This window comes from Pteropus medius, unplaced genomic scaffold, assembly GCF_902729225.1.
Source record: "Pteropus medius unplaced genomic scaffold, Ma_sr-lr_union100, whole genome shotgun sequence".
In the NCBI taxonomy this organism is placed as follows: domain Eukaryota; kingdom Metazoa; phylum Chordata; class Mammalia; order Chiroptera; family Pteropodidae; genus Pteropus; species Pteropus medius.
Window position 1 is genome coordinate 67,918,507 of NW_024349800.1, and position 16,693 is coordinate 67,935,199.

Sequence of the window (16,693 nt, forward strand, 5' to 3'; positions counted from 1 at the left end):
GTAGTAGCCATAAAATGCAAAGAAGTTTATTAACTATGATGCAGTAAAGACATCAAGAGTTACAATGTCTGTGCACATGCCCCAACAGTGCATATCCTCCTACAAAAAACAAAAACCAAAAAAATCAGTAAAATGCAGCAATTAACAATTCAATAGTACAACACTGGAGTCAAAGAAATGGAGCTGCCTCTTTTGACAGCAAGTTTTGAGTTATGCAATTAAACGATAGTCTCATAGATCTTTTTAGAGCTCCCTTTGGAACCATAACTGAGTGACACAATAAGACATTCAGATTCAGGATTTGGCTTCCAGAATTTTTTTAAAGCAGGGACATGCAACATTCCTTCTTGAAGCACCAGTGCCCCATTTGGGAGCTACAGAGAACTAAACAATTCCCCAAGAAGCCTGAGGTAACAGGCCCTGTGGGAAACACAAAGCATTTTGTAAGTTCATATTTGGTAACAGAATTAAGAACTCAATGCAAAAAACTCATGAAGTAATGTAACCACAAGTAAAGAGTTCAGCAGTCAAAGAAAAATTCTAAAAGGCTTTTAACCCCTTCTGAAGCCTTCAGAACTAAATTCCCTTTCTAGACAAGGCTTGTCTCCATATGGTATAATAAGAACTTATGGAGCAGCCAAAAGAAAAAAAGATAGAAAATAGCACCTTAGAAGATATTAAAACTTTGAGTTAAAAAAAAAACTTTATCTTCCTTCTATCCTTAAAGAAAGCAGGTGTCCAAACACTGCTTCTCGCTCCCTTGAAAAAAAGCTGTGACCCAGACATCAATATAAGAGATGAAGAAGGAAACTGATAACAGCCTTATGACTGTAATATGAACACAAACCAATAAATTATCAACTTACTCTCTTCCCATGGAGGACTCTATTATTCAGTCATTTGAAAAGGACTTTGAATTATGATCAAGGCTGCAAAATAACATGACTAAGAATTCACACAGCACCATTTGTCTAAAGTGAAAAACATAACACACAGGATTAATCCTCAAAACATGCTGCAAAGGAAATTACAAGCAAACCTAGCTAAAACTGGTTCCTCATTTAATGGGATGTGGCTTTAACTGGGTTCCCATAACATCATCCCTTTCTCAGAGAAATGGGGACCCACAAAAAGTCTGCCTCACAAGTAGATCTCTATCTTTAAATCTCCTAGCACCCAAATTATTTATTCTCATTGCTCAAACCATTTTCCTCTCTGTGTTGAGGTGCCAGATTGGTCCACTAGATCAGCACTAGACAACCGCATACTTGACGAGTAGCCCAAGACTGTGAGGTTTAACCACTGGAAATGTAAACTGTTAATTCTGTCTTATCTCTTCTACTTCCTTATGTGATCAGAGGTAAATCATGTTTATTAATTAACCAGACTCTCTAATCTATGGACTATGTTAACAAAAGAGGCCAGGCCAAATCTATGGGACAGAGCTAAAAACCCAAATTTTTAAAAATAGATCTTAACAAAAACTGTAAAAGTGATTTTTTAATAACATATACAGTGTATAATGCTATAATACAGATACCTGCTAAGCTACCTAGTGAAGAACCATGGAAAGGGACCATCCTGTTGAAAAAACAAAGATAGATGAAGGGGATAATTTTTGTTTCTCACAACTAAGAAGTGAACTCTATCACTCTGCTACAGAGGACTGCACTGTCAATCTTTCCTGACATGTCATACACATTTCTGAATGGCTAACAGAAATTCTCACATAAATTAAAATTTGAAATAGGTTGCTACAGGAAAATGGAGGAAGCCGATACAAGGTACTGAATGACCAGAAGGGAGAAGTATAGGTTATGTACAACATCACTTCCTTATCTTAAGTATTATACAAAAACAGTTTGCAATTACCTCAGTTCATTCATATTTGGTGCATTTTAGAAATAAAAAACAGTTTTGAAGAATAATACAGGTTAAAAGAGCATTTCATTGCAAATAACTGGTTAAATATTCTATACATCCCCACAAAACCATTTGAAGAGTTTTTCTTGCCTCTGATCTGAAAAGTCAAGAAGGAAACCACAAATCAGTCAGCTGAAAGAAAGTAAAGTAACAAATTGCACCTGACAAAAGAAAGGACTCCCCTACCTCACCATTCCTTTCCTTAATTGTAAATTGATGACACTTTAATATTTTTAAAACCCAATCCAAGTAGACTCCTGATCCTACCAACTCGAAGGAAATTAGTGTTCTATACTCCAAATCACCCAACGTAATTGACAATGAGATAATTAAACCAATGAGTATATACTGTGTGTTAACTCACAGCTAAAAATGTTCATGGAGCAAAAAACAATACTTATCCCAAACAAACATTTTGTCTGGTAGCACATCAGGAAAGCTACAAGCTCCACTTCATTTAAAATATATATATGTATACTTATATGTATATATAGGCATCAGCAGTGTGGCCAACATTTAGGATTCTCCCTCATACAATTGGAAGATAACATGTATTACATTCAAGAGCAAAGATGAAATAAAAAGTATCTTTCTTCATTCAACTAACAGTATAAGTTATTAAAAAGGGTGGTTATGAGTCTCTTCTAAAAGTTTTTGAACAGCTTATAAATACAAAAAGAGCATTTCTTCAATAAATAAATGGGTCCTAAAGTCTTTACTGATGACTTCCGGAAACCTCCATCATTACTCTTCAGGCCAGCTCTACTTCTCCGAGAGGCTTTAGCTGCCAGTGGAATGGGATATTTTCTGTTATTAGGTCATTCTTCTTATATGATGCAGACTTTCATCAATATGTCTCTTCATAGTCTGAATCCTGGAGAGGAAAGAACAGTACTTGTGGTATGTATATGAAGTATAATGCCATAGTCAGAATTTAACCAAAGGCAACGCATTAGGATCCCCATAATGGAACCCAGCTTGGGACAACATTGATAGTGGGACGGCACTCACTCAATACACCTAAGTTCCCATGAAGCATCACAGGACCTCAATATAATTGGTGACTATTAGGTTTAGCTACCACTACCATTATGCTTATTTTTTTAATTCAAACGTGTACTCATTGCTTTGAATCTCAAATAGGCCATTAGTACTAACTGGCCAACTGCATTTTTCTAGTCCATTCATTCTCCTAGACTATTTCATACCTTTCCCTCTTTGCTCAAACTTCCAAAATCTCCTCCTCACTACTTCATTCTCAGGTGATGATCTTTCTTTCTCCCATCATGGGACTAGAGGAGTAGTCAGTAGGGAACTTCCACAAGCTCTCATCTTCATATTTACCCACTCACCTGCATCTGGGCCCATCTACTTGGCCTTCCTTACTCTTCTTACAGATATACTCTTCCTGCCTTTATCAAAGGCCAACATCTTTACTTGTGCACTAGATTCTGGAGTCACTCCAGTGGTCTTTACCTCTCTCTCTTGCAGTATCTACTTTTCTTTCTCTGCTGGCTCATTTACCATCCCATAAAAATGTGCTACAATTTCTCCCATCTTAGAAAGAAAAGCAACTCAACACACACCTACCTCCACCTATTGCCCTATTTCTATGCATCCTTCCACAGAAAAATTCCTTGAAAGAGTTGTTTACACCCACTGTCACCAATAAATCTCTTAATATCCTTTCTTGGCCTTACTCCAGTCTGGCTTTCATTCCCTAGTCCATGGAAGCTGCTTTTGCCAAGGTCACCAATGACCTCCACATTATAGATCATACAATAATCAATGTTCATTTTTTATTTTACTCAACCTGACTCAGCAGCAATTGGTACAATCATTCTCTTTTCCCAAAAATACTTTCTTCCAGGATATCAAACTCTCCTAGTTTTCCTCTTACCTCACTGGACATTCCTTCTTAGCCTCCTTTGCTAATTTCTCCTCATCTCCCCAATCTACCAACTTTGGAGAGTTCAAGGGCTCAGTCCTTTGACTTCCTCTCTATGTACACTCATTACCCTGGTGGAAATAGCTCTACCAGTCTTTATCTGCTAATGACTCCTAATGTATATTGCCAGTCCAGACCTTTCTTCTGAACCTCACATCCACATAACCAATTGTTACTCCACATCTCCACTTAGATGTTTAATAAGTATTTCAAACTTAATATATCCAAACTCAGCTCCTGATCTTCTTCCTAAAACCTGTTCCACTCAGAGAATTGCACATATTAGAAAATGGCAACTCATTCTTCTAGTTGCTCAAGTCAAGAACCTTGACTCTTCTCCTTCTTTCACATACATGTGCAACCCATCAGTAAATTCTTCTGAGATCAAAATGCTTTGGAAGAAGACCTCGGTTGACACCATGCTTTGGACCTACTGGCATACCCTCTGCTGCCTCTAAGGGCAAAGGATCTCAATAAGGAAGCAAAAAGTGAAACATGAGCAGAAAGCAGAAGAAATGGCATGGGCTTACCAAGCACTCCGCACAACGGACACAAAGTCTCGCCATGCAATTATCCTCCTCCTCTTGGTCAGTGCTATAGAAACAAGACAGACCAAATCAGAACAATCACTGTCTCAGTAGAGAGCGGTTAAGAGCACAGGCATTGAAGTCAGGCCTGGTTTTAAATTCCAGTTCTGCCACTTACTAGCAGGATGACTGGGCAAATCGCTTAAGCTCTAGGAGCCTGTTTCCTCACCTATAAAATGCAGACATTACTAGCTACACTTCAAGATAGTGGTTAGGAGTAAATAAAAAAATAAATTCATGTAAAACACATACCATAGTGCCTGGCACATAGTAAATGCTCAATAGAAGCTAGTAACAATCATTCATTTAGAAATGTACTAAGCATCAACCATGTCGGAGGCATTGTGCTGGGCTAGGGATAAGGACATAAATAAAGCATAGTCTCTTGAAGAGTTTACAATCTCATGGGGATGACAGACCTGTTGAAACTTAACAAGTACAATATAATACAATGTGATAACATTTTAAGGGAGTTAAGGTCAAACTGCTGTGGCAGCAAAGAGGGGGTGATTAGTTCTCCCTGTATGACTCAGGGAAACTCAAAAGAAGGGAACATTTCAACCTGGTCTTAGAGGATAAGGAAGAGTATTACAGGCAACAATGGGAGAGAGGAAGAGGATTTCATGTGAGAAAAAAGCATGCAGGGGTAGGGGTGAGGGGCATAGTGGAGGGGGTTGGGGATAGTAAGCCCTGAATAAGTATGGTACGTTTAGAGAAGAAAATAAGCTCACTGTAGCTGGATTGTGGAACAAATGAGAAGAAATGGTAAGAAACAATGCGGTTTCTTGGAATTTCTTGTTAATTTTGAAGAAATGAGATTTCCACTTCAGAATTTATTCAGAACCATAGCATCAATCTGATTTCCAAAGCAGGAAACTAGGACCATACTATTAACCTCTCCATCTCTCTCCAAATTAATATCCACAGGTTTCACTCTCAACCTTCCTTCTAGTCTGCTCAGCAGAACTATTCTCTTCTAAAAGAAATTTCACCAGAAGAACTAAACTAGACCTTGAAGAAGGGAAGGCATGAATGCAGGGGCCTGGGCACTACTCACAAAGCAGGAATCTGAAGAGAAAATGGGTTTACTGCTCAGGGCTCCAGCTGGACTTACTCATCTGAAACCTCAATAGACGACTTCTTATAGCCGGACTTGCTCCTCTTCTTCAGCCCCACAGACTTCCTCACCATTCTCACCAGCAATAAAATCACCACCACAGTTGAGGGAATAAAGACAAGAATGGAAAGAAGGGCCACAGATGAGAGCATGGTGCCAAAACCTAGAGGAGGAAAAAGAGAAGATAAAAGAGAGGGACATGCAAAAATGTTTTCTTTGACATGAGGTAAGTTTTACTTTTGCTCTTGTATTTCTTCTCATTATAAAAGGAATAAATTCAGTGTAGAAAGTATACACACACACAAAAAAAAGGAATATAAATTTACCCATAATCCTACTATTTAGGATTAACACCTTAGTATCTACCCATTCCATCTTCTTTCTAAACATATGTGAATATGGGTCTGCATATAGGGATGAGAGTGTAAATATCTTTTATAGTTTTATTTATTTTTAAAGAGGTAATAATACATTTACATAATACAAGAAACACAAGTATGTTAACCATACAATTTACTCTTTTAAGAGCAGAAAAGGGCTCTCTGTATAACATTGGGTCATAAACCAGGCTTGTCTTTGTCATCCTGAGTCTGCAATGTTAATCTTCTTCCCTTTGTCCCCACTCCACCTTCTTCTCTTCAGAGACAATCAATGCAATCAATTTTCTTTTGCAACCTTTCAGAGATATTTTATTTAAAAACAAACAATATAGCCTTCTCTCACCTTTTTTTAAAAAGATTTTTATTAACATATAGCTAACATTTAATACTGTATTAATTTCAAGTGTATACCACATTCAACATTTATATGCCTAAAGGGACCACTATGATAAGTTAAAAAGAGAGTGTGTATTTTTAAAAGTATGAATCATATTTTACGTATTATTTCTAACCTCCTTTTTTACTTAATAAATGGTAAGTACTCTCGATGTTATTACAAGTTCCTTCCAGATGTGACTTTTTAAATGGCTGCATAGTAATCTGCCATACTGCATAGTTTATTGAATCAGTCCTCTAATGCAGGACATTCAACTTACTTCCAATTCTTTGAATTTATTAGTTATATTATGATAATATCCTTGTACATAAATCTTCATGTTTAGCTCTATTTCTTTAAGATAAATTTTTTAAGTGGTATTACCAGATCAAAGGGTATATACTTTTAAGGCATCTGATATTCTACTACTGTCTTCCAGAAAACTATATTAGTTTCTACTCTCACCATCAGTATGAATGTGCCCATGTCTCTGAAATTTGAGTTATTGTCTTAAATAAACCACAATGCAGTCTTATATCACTAAGTCTTTGGTTCAAATCCAACTAAGGACTAGAATGAGCACTCAATAATCAACAGAGAATAACACAGAAAAAAAAAAAGAGAGTCAGTCCTTAACCTACCCTTCCTTCTGTTTCACACTAAAAGGAAACTGCTGCTCTTTGCAACATAAGGAAATGTGCTGCCTCCACCATTAAAGGGCGTCCCCTTTTAAGACACAGGCAAAAATACTGTCTCATAACTGAGGGCATGAACAAACTAGGGAAACCAGAATGACTTCTATATCATACAGATAACAACCCTCTCTTTATTCAGGGATTCATCATACATTCCACAAGACCTGTGGTCATTATGACAACATTTGAGGAATAACTTGTTTGCAAAATAAAGATGAAAAAATTCGTCCTAATAAACAATTCAGGATAGCAGAATGCTCCAATGGCCAACTGGCTTACAAAGATAGGTAGCTTTGCTTATCATTGATCTCTCCAGAAAGCACCATAGTAGTCACCAGGCACTGCAGAAGAAGGTTGGTGGCAGGTAGCTTACCCCTTTCTGTGACTATTAGCTCTGTCATGGGAATATTATGGTGCACATCTGGGGGATTCTTCACAGCACAGCTGAATGTCCCATTGTCCTTTATGGTAGGGTTGCTTATGCTTATGGATGCATCCCCTTTGTATACATCTCCAACCCAGGAAATTCGATCTCGAAATGTGCCTGCTGTGGTTGGATACTGGAAGGACTGATAATGAAAAATCTAAGAAAGCAACACCATGAGAAAAAAAAATTATCTTGGGAAATGCAATGAAAATGTAAAGCTAAGTAGGTCTAAAATAAAATACAAATGTATAATGGGTTTTCTCTGTTGGACATTTTTTAAATAATTTGTTTACCTCCATTCTATACATTAAAAGATAGGTTAATGAAGCATCAGTAAAAGGCCTGATAAAAGAATCCTCGTATTCTAACTCTCAAACCCCTTCTAAATTCTCCTTGAAAGTCCCAGAACAGTAGTTCTTGACCTGGGGGACAATTTTACCTTCCAAAAGACATTTGGCAATATCTAGAGACATTTTGGGTTGTCACAACTGAGAAAGAATTGCTAATGGCATCTAGTGGGTAAAAGCCAGAAATATCGCAAATTCTACATTGCATAGGACAGCCTCCAAAACCAAGAATTATCCACCTCAAAATGTCAACAATGCCAAAGTTGAGAAATGCTATTCTAAAGTAGCATGTAATATTCATATAGTACTATATGGTTTGCAAATGATTTCCACACATTTACTCGTTTGAGCCTCATAATAACACTGAACTATACATGGGGCAGGTATAATTGTTCCAAATTCATAGAAAGGGAAACAAGACCAAAAACAAAAAAACTAAGTGAGTTACACAAAGGCACATAGCTGGTAAGTGGAAAGGGGGAGATTTTTGTTTATCCTCAAAATCAGCAGGAGGGTATAATATAATCAAAACTTTCTCAAGTTATCTATCTTGGCAATTAATAAAAACCCCAAGTCAAATGCATAATCAGTACTCAGTGAATGTATGCTGAAACAAAACGATGCTGCTTCAGATTGCGACCAGCACTTCAACACCAAAAACACCTAATTATATCTGGTGGCCAAACAAGTAGTATCTCTTATGCAAGAGTCAAGGCTTTCCTCTTTCTTTGTTTACTTGGTACCACCCTACTTAGGAACGATTGCTAAATTTTGAAGAGCAACTTGCCCAAAAAGATGATGAATTACTTACTGGTTCATTTGTTCATGTAGTCATTCAATAAATATTTACTGCACACCTACTATGTGCTAGGCACTGTGTTAAGCAAAAGGATATAGTGGGAGCCAAACAAGCACAGTCCCTGTTCCCATGGAATTTAGTCTGGTGGGAAATACACATGTTAAGAATAATATGTGCAATGTGTGTTCCAAAAGAAGTAAAGACTGTCTACCACTAATTATCAGCATCAACATAAAAGGGTTTGAAATCCCTTATTGACAAAACAAGGCCTACTGTGTGTCTTCAAGATTAATCCAACCTCTAATTCCAAGTTAAATTAGTGATAGTAAAATCTTTACTAACTGATTAATCTGACAGAACCTGACCCACCACATAACTGCTGCATCAGGTTGTGACTTTAAAGGTCCACTAATTCCAACCTGGGTGAGCTGACTTTCTGACAAGCCTCACAGAGAACAGCACCATACAAGAACTGCTTGTTATCTGCATTTAAGGTTTCTGACCCAAGAAAATCCCCACTGCTTGCCCTGTCCTACTTTTGGCCAAGGAGGCAGAGCCAAATAAGGTCAACCGTAGTTTCCAACCACTCAAAATAAAATGAACTATTTTAAGTCTAAAGAAAAAAGGACCACAAATATAGCCTAGCTGCCTTCGCAAGCCACCTACTAGTTCCAAGCTACGTGATTTTCAATAGCTCCTAAAACAAAATTCAAAGCTATACATTAAAATCAGAGGAAGTATTTCCAATCAAAGAAACAGGAAAAACAAATTAAGGATATTTTAAAAAATACAATCTTACATACAACTATGATATTCACATTGTTGATAGCATCTATCCTGAGCTATGGTACGGATACTGTTGGAAGCATAAAAAGAAAGGTTTTTTTTTTACAGCACTACAATCTCCAATTAGACATCTGCAATGGAATTTGAACTACAGATGTGTTTTATATGTGTAACTAAAGTATTTTGCTTCTAATATTGTAAGACCATCTATTACCAACAACATCGGTCATCAACATAAGGTGATAAACAATGCAGATGTTTACGTGCTGGGAGAATATGCCAAGATAAATCTAAAGAGAACATATATACAGGCAGATACACCCAATGAGACAACTTCATATGACAGGAAACAAACAGCTTTAAGAGAAAGGATGTCTGTGACCTATAAAATTTTTCTATTCATCATTCCTGGAGGTACCATTTTCCAGTACATGGAATCTGAAAATGAAGCTGTGAAGCCACACAAAAAGAAATAAAAAGGGGAAACAAAATTAAACCACACATCCTCTGATTTTCTGACAATTTTTTCCTATAGCTTATTTGCAAAATTCTTAAATAGAAGAATAAAAAGCCCTACATTACCAAATAAATGCCATGGAGGGTAGCAAGTCATCTCCTATTGAAATAGAAGTTCATCTTCTAAGATGAGAAGGAGTGCCGGGGACTTGGAATAAAAGGATTCCAGAGCTGTTGACCACAGAAGACCCAAAGAAATTTTTTTAAAGGTATACACTTACTGATTCTGTGCGACTGCTGCTGGGAGGTCGGTATGTCCAGTCTATGGTGAGTTTGTCTGTGACAGATGAAGTCGACTTGAAAATGCATTTCAACTTGACCTGTTCTCCAACATAACCCCGAACATGGGCATCTACTTTAATCTCCAAAGAAAGGACAATGTGGACACCTAAACAAAGCAAGCCCAAACACTTAAAATGTTTTCATTTGGGAAGAATAAACGCTGTTTATTATTTTTAGGGCTCTCATCAAAAAACCATAGCAATAAATATATTCTCATACAAGCCCTAAAGGACAAGGAGTAGATATCTGTATTAATCAAAGGTAGTATTTTTGTCATTTTACAATAGTAAATCATAGAAAATGTTTGGGTAAAAAATTTAAATCTGGTCACACCAGCATTTTTCCAAATACAGACTATGGTTAAGTACAAATAAGTGAGTCAGCCCATAGCAGGCTTAAAGACAATACCACCCAGTCCCCTGACACCCACACACTCTAGGAATATGTCAGCTATTGTGGTCTAAAGAACATACCCCAAGTGCAGCATGGTTGTAATCTGAAGCTACCACTGCCTCAACCACCAGCAAAATGAGAATAAGAAATAAGCAAAGGATATTTTTTTTCAAAGAATTTTATTAAGCTGTCCCAAGGTTCTACCTAGTTTGGTTTTTTTTCTCCCTTTCTTAAAGCTGGTTAATGAATCGCACATCCATTAAAGGTAAATCAGGAGGAAGAAAACAGAACAACTTAAAGTATTCTAAAGTGTAAAAATAAGATATCACTTTTAAATTCTCTAGAGACTTACTCTTTTCAAAACCACTGCATATAGCCAACATTGACACTCCATCTACCCCAAAAGAGTTGATACTTTCTTCTGACCAATCCTCTGTTTTCAGAGAACAGTGAGTAGAAATTTATCTTCTACTAGGGAGCCATTTTTATGAAAGTAAGCCACCAGGACTTTGCTTTTCCTGCTTCCTTCTCTACCACAATAAGCCATGATTCTTCTGGCAGGCCAAAGGCAAAGAGAAGCAAGGTTTCAGAAGACAGCAAATCTACACACCATTCTGAAAAACAGCAGTTCCTTTGGTAGAGGCAGGATGCATATCCCAGCCCTATCACTTGTTGGCTTTGTGGTCTTAGCAAGTTACTTTACTTCTTCAGTTTTTCACCCTAGTGGGAATGATAATAATAGTGCTTACTTATCTTAGAAGCTTACTGTGAGGAATAAATAAGTTAAAACATGTACAGAGTAAGTGCTTAATGCATATTGGATAGCTTCATCATCATTATCGCCACCTCTTTAGTTCTGCCTATAGTCTCTCAACCTTTCCTATCACAGACAGTTATGTGTCATCCATTCCACTACTTTTACCTCGGCTGCTTTGAATCATTTTTCTCGCTCCTCTCTAGACAATCTAGTCTGCTCACATTCCTCTTAAAGGAGGAGACCGAGACTGAGCTCACAACTCTAATAAGAATCTGACCCTCCTAAAGATGAGAATTACTTCTGGGTCATCCACAGCATCCTTTCTCACTCTGCCAGGCTAAACTTGTCATTTCTTCTATGCCTTTACAAATGCTATTCTTCTTCATGGAAATTCCTCAACCCCTACTCTCTTTTGAACCCTCACTCCTGACCCACCCTACTCATCACTCAAGATCCATTTCTAAAAACTGGAAGGTGGAAATGAATGAATAAACTACACTCTCCCCATACCTGACTCCTTTATCCTAAAACATAAGTATAGTCAAAAGATTTTAAAGTATGGGTTAAGAATTAAACAGACCTGGACTTGATTTCTAGCACAGCTGCTTTCTAGCTATGAGATTTTGATCACAGTCATCTAACCTGTTCTTTCAATTTCCTCAGTTGGTAAATGAGAATAAAAACAAGACCTACTTCCTTGGATCACTGTGAGGATCTAATAAGATTAGATAAGATAACCACAAAATGCTTAGCATAGCACCTGAAATTGCAACTTTCAATAAATGTTAGCCATGATCATTAAAATAAACACCACAAACATTTAAAAACCTTCGGTAATTCTCTATTGGGCTATAGAATAAAATCCAAATAGTGACAATCTGGCCCCAAACTTCTGCTACTCCACCCACCACCCCATTCCATTCCCTTCACAATGCCCAGAATGTCCTGCCATTTCCCAAATGTACTATGTCCTTTCACACCACTGTGCCTTTCTTTGAATATGTCTTTGTCTGAAAGACCTCTCCAACCCTACCAATGCCTGGGTTGTTTTCCGCACACTACATCCTTCGATGTTCACACACTTTCAAAACCCAGCTCAAATATCAGCACCCTTGTGATGCCTTCTCAAATTCCTTGATGCAGTTTGATGCTCTTTTTTCAATGTTCTCATTACATTTAGTACATTAAATGTACTATTTCCTTCATTAAATGCAAATACCTTGAGAACAAAATTCAAAGGGAGGGGAACAAGCAGAGAGAGACTGAGAGAAAGAAATGGACAAGTCACTAAAGATTCTAGTATAGGAACAATATTAGTTACCCACTCTCTTCCTAGCCCACTTTTTACAGTATTTTCAACATTCTTAAGTTCCCTACACTCCTATCTTTCCATTGCACCCATTCAGGAAAAGCTCGGCCCTAGATGACCACTCCTAGACTGTGGCTGATATACACTAAAGAAGAAAAGCCACACAACTGCACAGATAGTTACCATAAGGAAGTGATGAATTCTACCCACAGCTGAGCCCTTAATGAGGACTGATGGCCCTTAAACCAGCCCTGGTCAGCTCGTCTTTCTGATTCCTTAAACTCTATCATTCTCTTTCATTCTCTGTGTACCTCCAAAGTCCTCGTTCTCACAAGAAAATGTCTCTTCTTACTTCTCCAACAAACTCGAGCCCATACAAACTGCCCAGCCATACACCTTATTGCATTTGCACCCATCCTTACTTCCAGTCTCAAAGGGTGTGGTGTCCCTTTTCCTATGCAAGCTCAACTCCTCTGTTCAGCCCTAAATCATTCCCCTCCAAGCCTTGCTCCAGTAGAAAAATCCTCTCTATCTTCAACCTCTCCCTTTCAAAAGGGGTTCTCTCTACCCTTACAACCTCTAAACACACAGAAGTCTTTCCCATCCTTAAAAACAAATAACAATTAAACATAATAATCGTTCCTTAACCCTGTAATACTGTTCATTACCAACTACTGCCCTCTCTTTCCTTTCTAAGCCAAGTACTACATCCAACATGTCCATTTCCTCCCATCCCATCCACTTCTGGACACCTACAGCACAAGCTGGACCTCACTACCACTTCTGGTAAAGAGCATCATGTCTTCAAACCGCAAAATACAAGGGATTAGAAACTCCAATAGGTACTTTTCTATCCAGATTTTATACTCTCTCTCTCTCTGTATCAGAGACTACCTGCTCCTTGACCTTCTATATCCCAAGGCTTTCATGATCTCATTCATTCATTCATTCGTTCTTAAAACATATATTTATTGAGCATCTGTTTTGTGCCATGCTCTCAACATGAAATTAAATGTGAACAAAATAAATACACTCCCTGATTTGGAGCTTAAAATGCAGACGTTCAATACATTAACCAAACCATAATGTCTAATGACAAACTCTGATAAGTACTGTGAAGGAAAGACAAAGAAAATGGCTATGAGAACTGCACCTATTATGGTAGGGGAACAGGGAGTGGTTAATGAAAGCATCCCTGAAAAGATACTTTTGGTTTGCATTCTGAAGGAACGGTAACAAGGTGAGAAGAGGGAGAGTATTCCAGGCAGAGGACACAGCATATGCAAAGATCCTGTGCTAAGAAGGAGCATAGTCAGTCAAGGAACTGAAGTGAAGACATTATGGCTGCAATACAAAGAGCATGAGAGAGAAGAACGAGATGTGGTTATGAGGTAAGCAGGAACCAGATCATGCAGGACCTTAGAGATCTGGATCCTTATTCTTAGGGTAATGGGAAGCCATGGAAAATGCTTAAACATGGGACTGAGTGATGAGTTTGCATTTTTAAAAGATTACTCTAGGTAGACAATTAGGAGCAAGAGTAAATATAAGAAGATTACTTAAGAAGCTACTATAATAATCAAATGAGAAATAAAGAAAGCTTGAACTAAGTTGGTGGCAATGGACAGGGAGAGAACTAAAAAGATAACAATACTTACAAGGTAAAATTATCAAGAATTGATGATAGGTCAGATGTGGAATGTTAAGAGTAAGAGAGGTGTCAAAGACAACCCCCAGGTTTCTGACTTGGTGATACCATTCATTGACACAGGGAAGACTAGAAAAGTGCCAGGCTTTGGCAGGAAAGAACATGAGTTTTATTTTTGATAAGTTTAAGGTGCCTTTGACATATGCAAGGGATGATGTCAAGGGGGCAATTGTTTTAGGGCAGGGTCAGCAAACTATGGATCATAGGCCAAATCTAGCCTATGTTAAAAAGTTTTCTTAGAACACAGCCATGATGACTCATTTACATATTGTCTAGGGATGTTTTTGCACTCTCCAGCAGAGTTGAGTAGTTGCAAGAGACCATTTGACCAATAAAGCCTAAAATATTTATTCTCTGGCCCTTTACAAAAGTTTGCCAACCTTGGTTTAGAGTAAAGAAGAAACACTAGTTACAGTTATAAATCAAAATGTCATTAGTCTCCCTCCAATCAACTCTCCACACTGACTGTGCTACACACACACACACGCACACACACTTTCACATCTCTGATAGTTTCTACCAAATCTTTCTAAGCCTCCTCCTTTCCTACCCATTCCTAAACACTGGTGTTCCTTAGAGATCCACTCTGAGCCCATGGTACTTCATTCAACATATTCTCCTTGGACAACTCTATTCACTTTTATAGATTTAACAACTGCTAATAGGCTAATGATTCCCCAATCTATATTGCTAGCCATGACCTGCCTCTGAGTGTCCAAATATTACTGGATATACTCTCTTGAATTTTACCACCCTAAGATCTCAAACTGAATGTACTGAAGTTTTGTTTGTTGCCAGCTCTATCCTTTCCTCTCATCTCCTTTCCTAACAACACACAAATTTTCTTTAGATACCCACCCATTCAAATATAGCCCAAGAGCCTGGGAGAAGATGCCTCTATCAGACAGGGCCCAGGCAGGAAACAGAAAGTACATCAGCTGAGATTTTGAAAAGTGTATAAACCACTTTTCAAAGGGACTTTTCTTTCAAAGGGACTTAGGGTCAAGGAAGCCAACAAAGGCACAAGGCTTTTACCAACCCCAAGCATGAAGGAACAAAGGGAGGAAATGGTGTTACCAAAGCTTAGTAAGAGCAGGAGCTGTAGGCCACCTGATAAAAGCTGTAGTCATAGCGGGCAGCCACTTTAGACCATGGCACTAAGACAAGGAGGGAGCAGGAAAAAAAACATCCTACCCTCCAATCTCCTGTCAATACCTCTGACTGACCAAACCTAAGTGGAACACAGAGGAAGGGAGCCCACATGATACAGTATAGAGGGTCAGCTTACCAGGGGATAGAGAAAAACAGAGAAGGCAAGTGAGTGGTTCTCATACAAGAAAAGAAAACTAAGAACTAGCAACTGACTCTCCTCCCAGCTCTGAGGGGATGACCCAGATTGGCCTAAATCAATCATTACATACAGAGGTATGCGGATAAACAACTAAAAGAAAAAATTCAAATATGTGGGGTTTGACAATTTCTGTGGTAAAATATTCCCACCATGGCTGATTGCAAGCTACAAAGGTAAAGTCTCTGAATGCTGGGTTAGGAAGAGATGTTTATAATTGGCTCTTCAGAGCTGACCCCCCACACATCATCTTCCTGATCAGAGATATGTTTGAGGTCACCATATGTGCTTTAAGTTAACCAAATCAAAGTTAAGTTGCAAAAAATTTTATTGGCAAGTTATTTGATGCCTCCATGCCTTCTGTATGTTCTTCTCTATGTATGGAATTTTCCCCACTCCTTATCTATAAGTAACTCTCATTCTTCTTTTAAGATTTAATTTTGGGGAGATGGGGCAAAATGACATAGATGATAGTGGCTTTGTTCATCTACTCTTATGACCATATCAAAGCTGTGACAGAAACATGGAGCAAACAGCAAACAGAGTTGCCTGGGGTCTAGATGAACAGAAGCCCTAAAACTTGGGAGAGAAACAAGAAATCACCCTGCAATCAGCTAGGGAGGTGGTAGGAGGGAATGGGAATGCAAAGGTGCCCAGTCTCGAGCAGCTGAGTGGGACAGAGGCTAGCTACAGCAGTGGCAGCCAGCAGCTCAAGACTCCTCTTAAAGAGGCCATGTCCACAGCCCAACTTTTGCAGTGACGGACTTGGTCACTCTGAGCACCAATGCCCGGTTGGCTGCTGGGGGAGGGGGTGTACCAGGGACTTACAGAGGGACACTGAGTTGTTGATGCAAGGGCCAGAGGCAAGGTTCTCTCCCAGGTAAAAGTGCCAGTGGATTACATTGTTCCTCTGTTGAGCTCTTCCACCTCCCAGTGTGCAGACACAGCACCGCCATAGCTGAGACATCATCAAACTGGATAACAGAGATTACTCT

At 38.4% G+C, this 16,693-nt stretch overlaps 1 protein-coding gene across 4 annotated transcripts in view; it reads right to left on the reverse strand.

Moving 5' to 3' along the window:
- Positions 1 to 10: 10 nt before the first annotated feature.
- Positions 11 to 16,693, reverse strand: part of MPZL3 (myelin protein zero like 3) — a 21,830-nt gene continuing 5,147 nt past the window's right edge. For 2 of the 4 annotated variants that reach the window (XM_039888040.1, XM_039888042.1), the window contains exons 2-6: positions 10,123 to 10,289; positions 7,400 to 7,610; positions 5,573 to 5,738; positions 4,402 to 4,465; positions 11 to 2,797 (exon numbers count right to left, since the gene is read on the reverse strand). In XM_039888040.1, the coding sequence (XP_039743974.1) occupies positions 2,771 to 2,797; positions 4,402 to 4,465; positions 5,573 to 5,738; positions 7,400 to 7,610; positions 10,123 to 10,289 (635 nt within the window). In that variant the 3' untranslated portion in view covers positions 11 to 2,770. Of the gene's footprint in view, positions 2,798 to 4,401; positions 4,466 to 5,572; positions 5,739 to 7,399; positions 7,611 to 10,122; positions 10,290 to 10,928; positions 11,136 to 11,186; positions 11,297 to 16,693 lie in introns of those variants that run through there. The other 2 variants (XM_039888041.1, XM_039888043.1) reach the window with 2 other exon arrangements.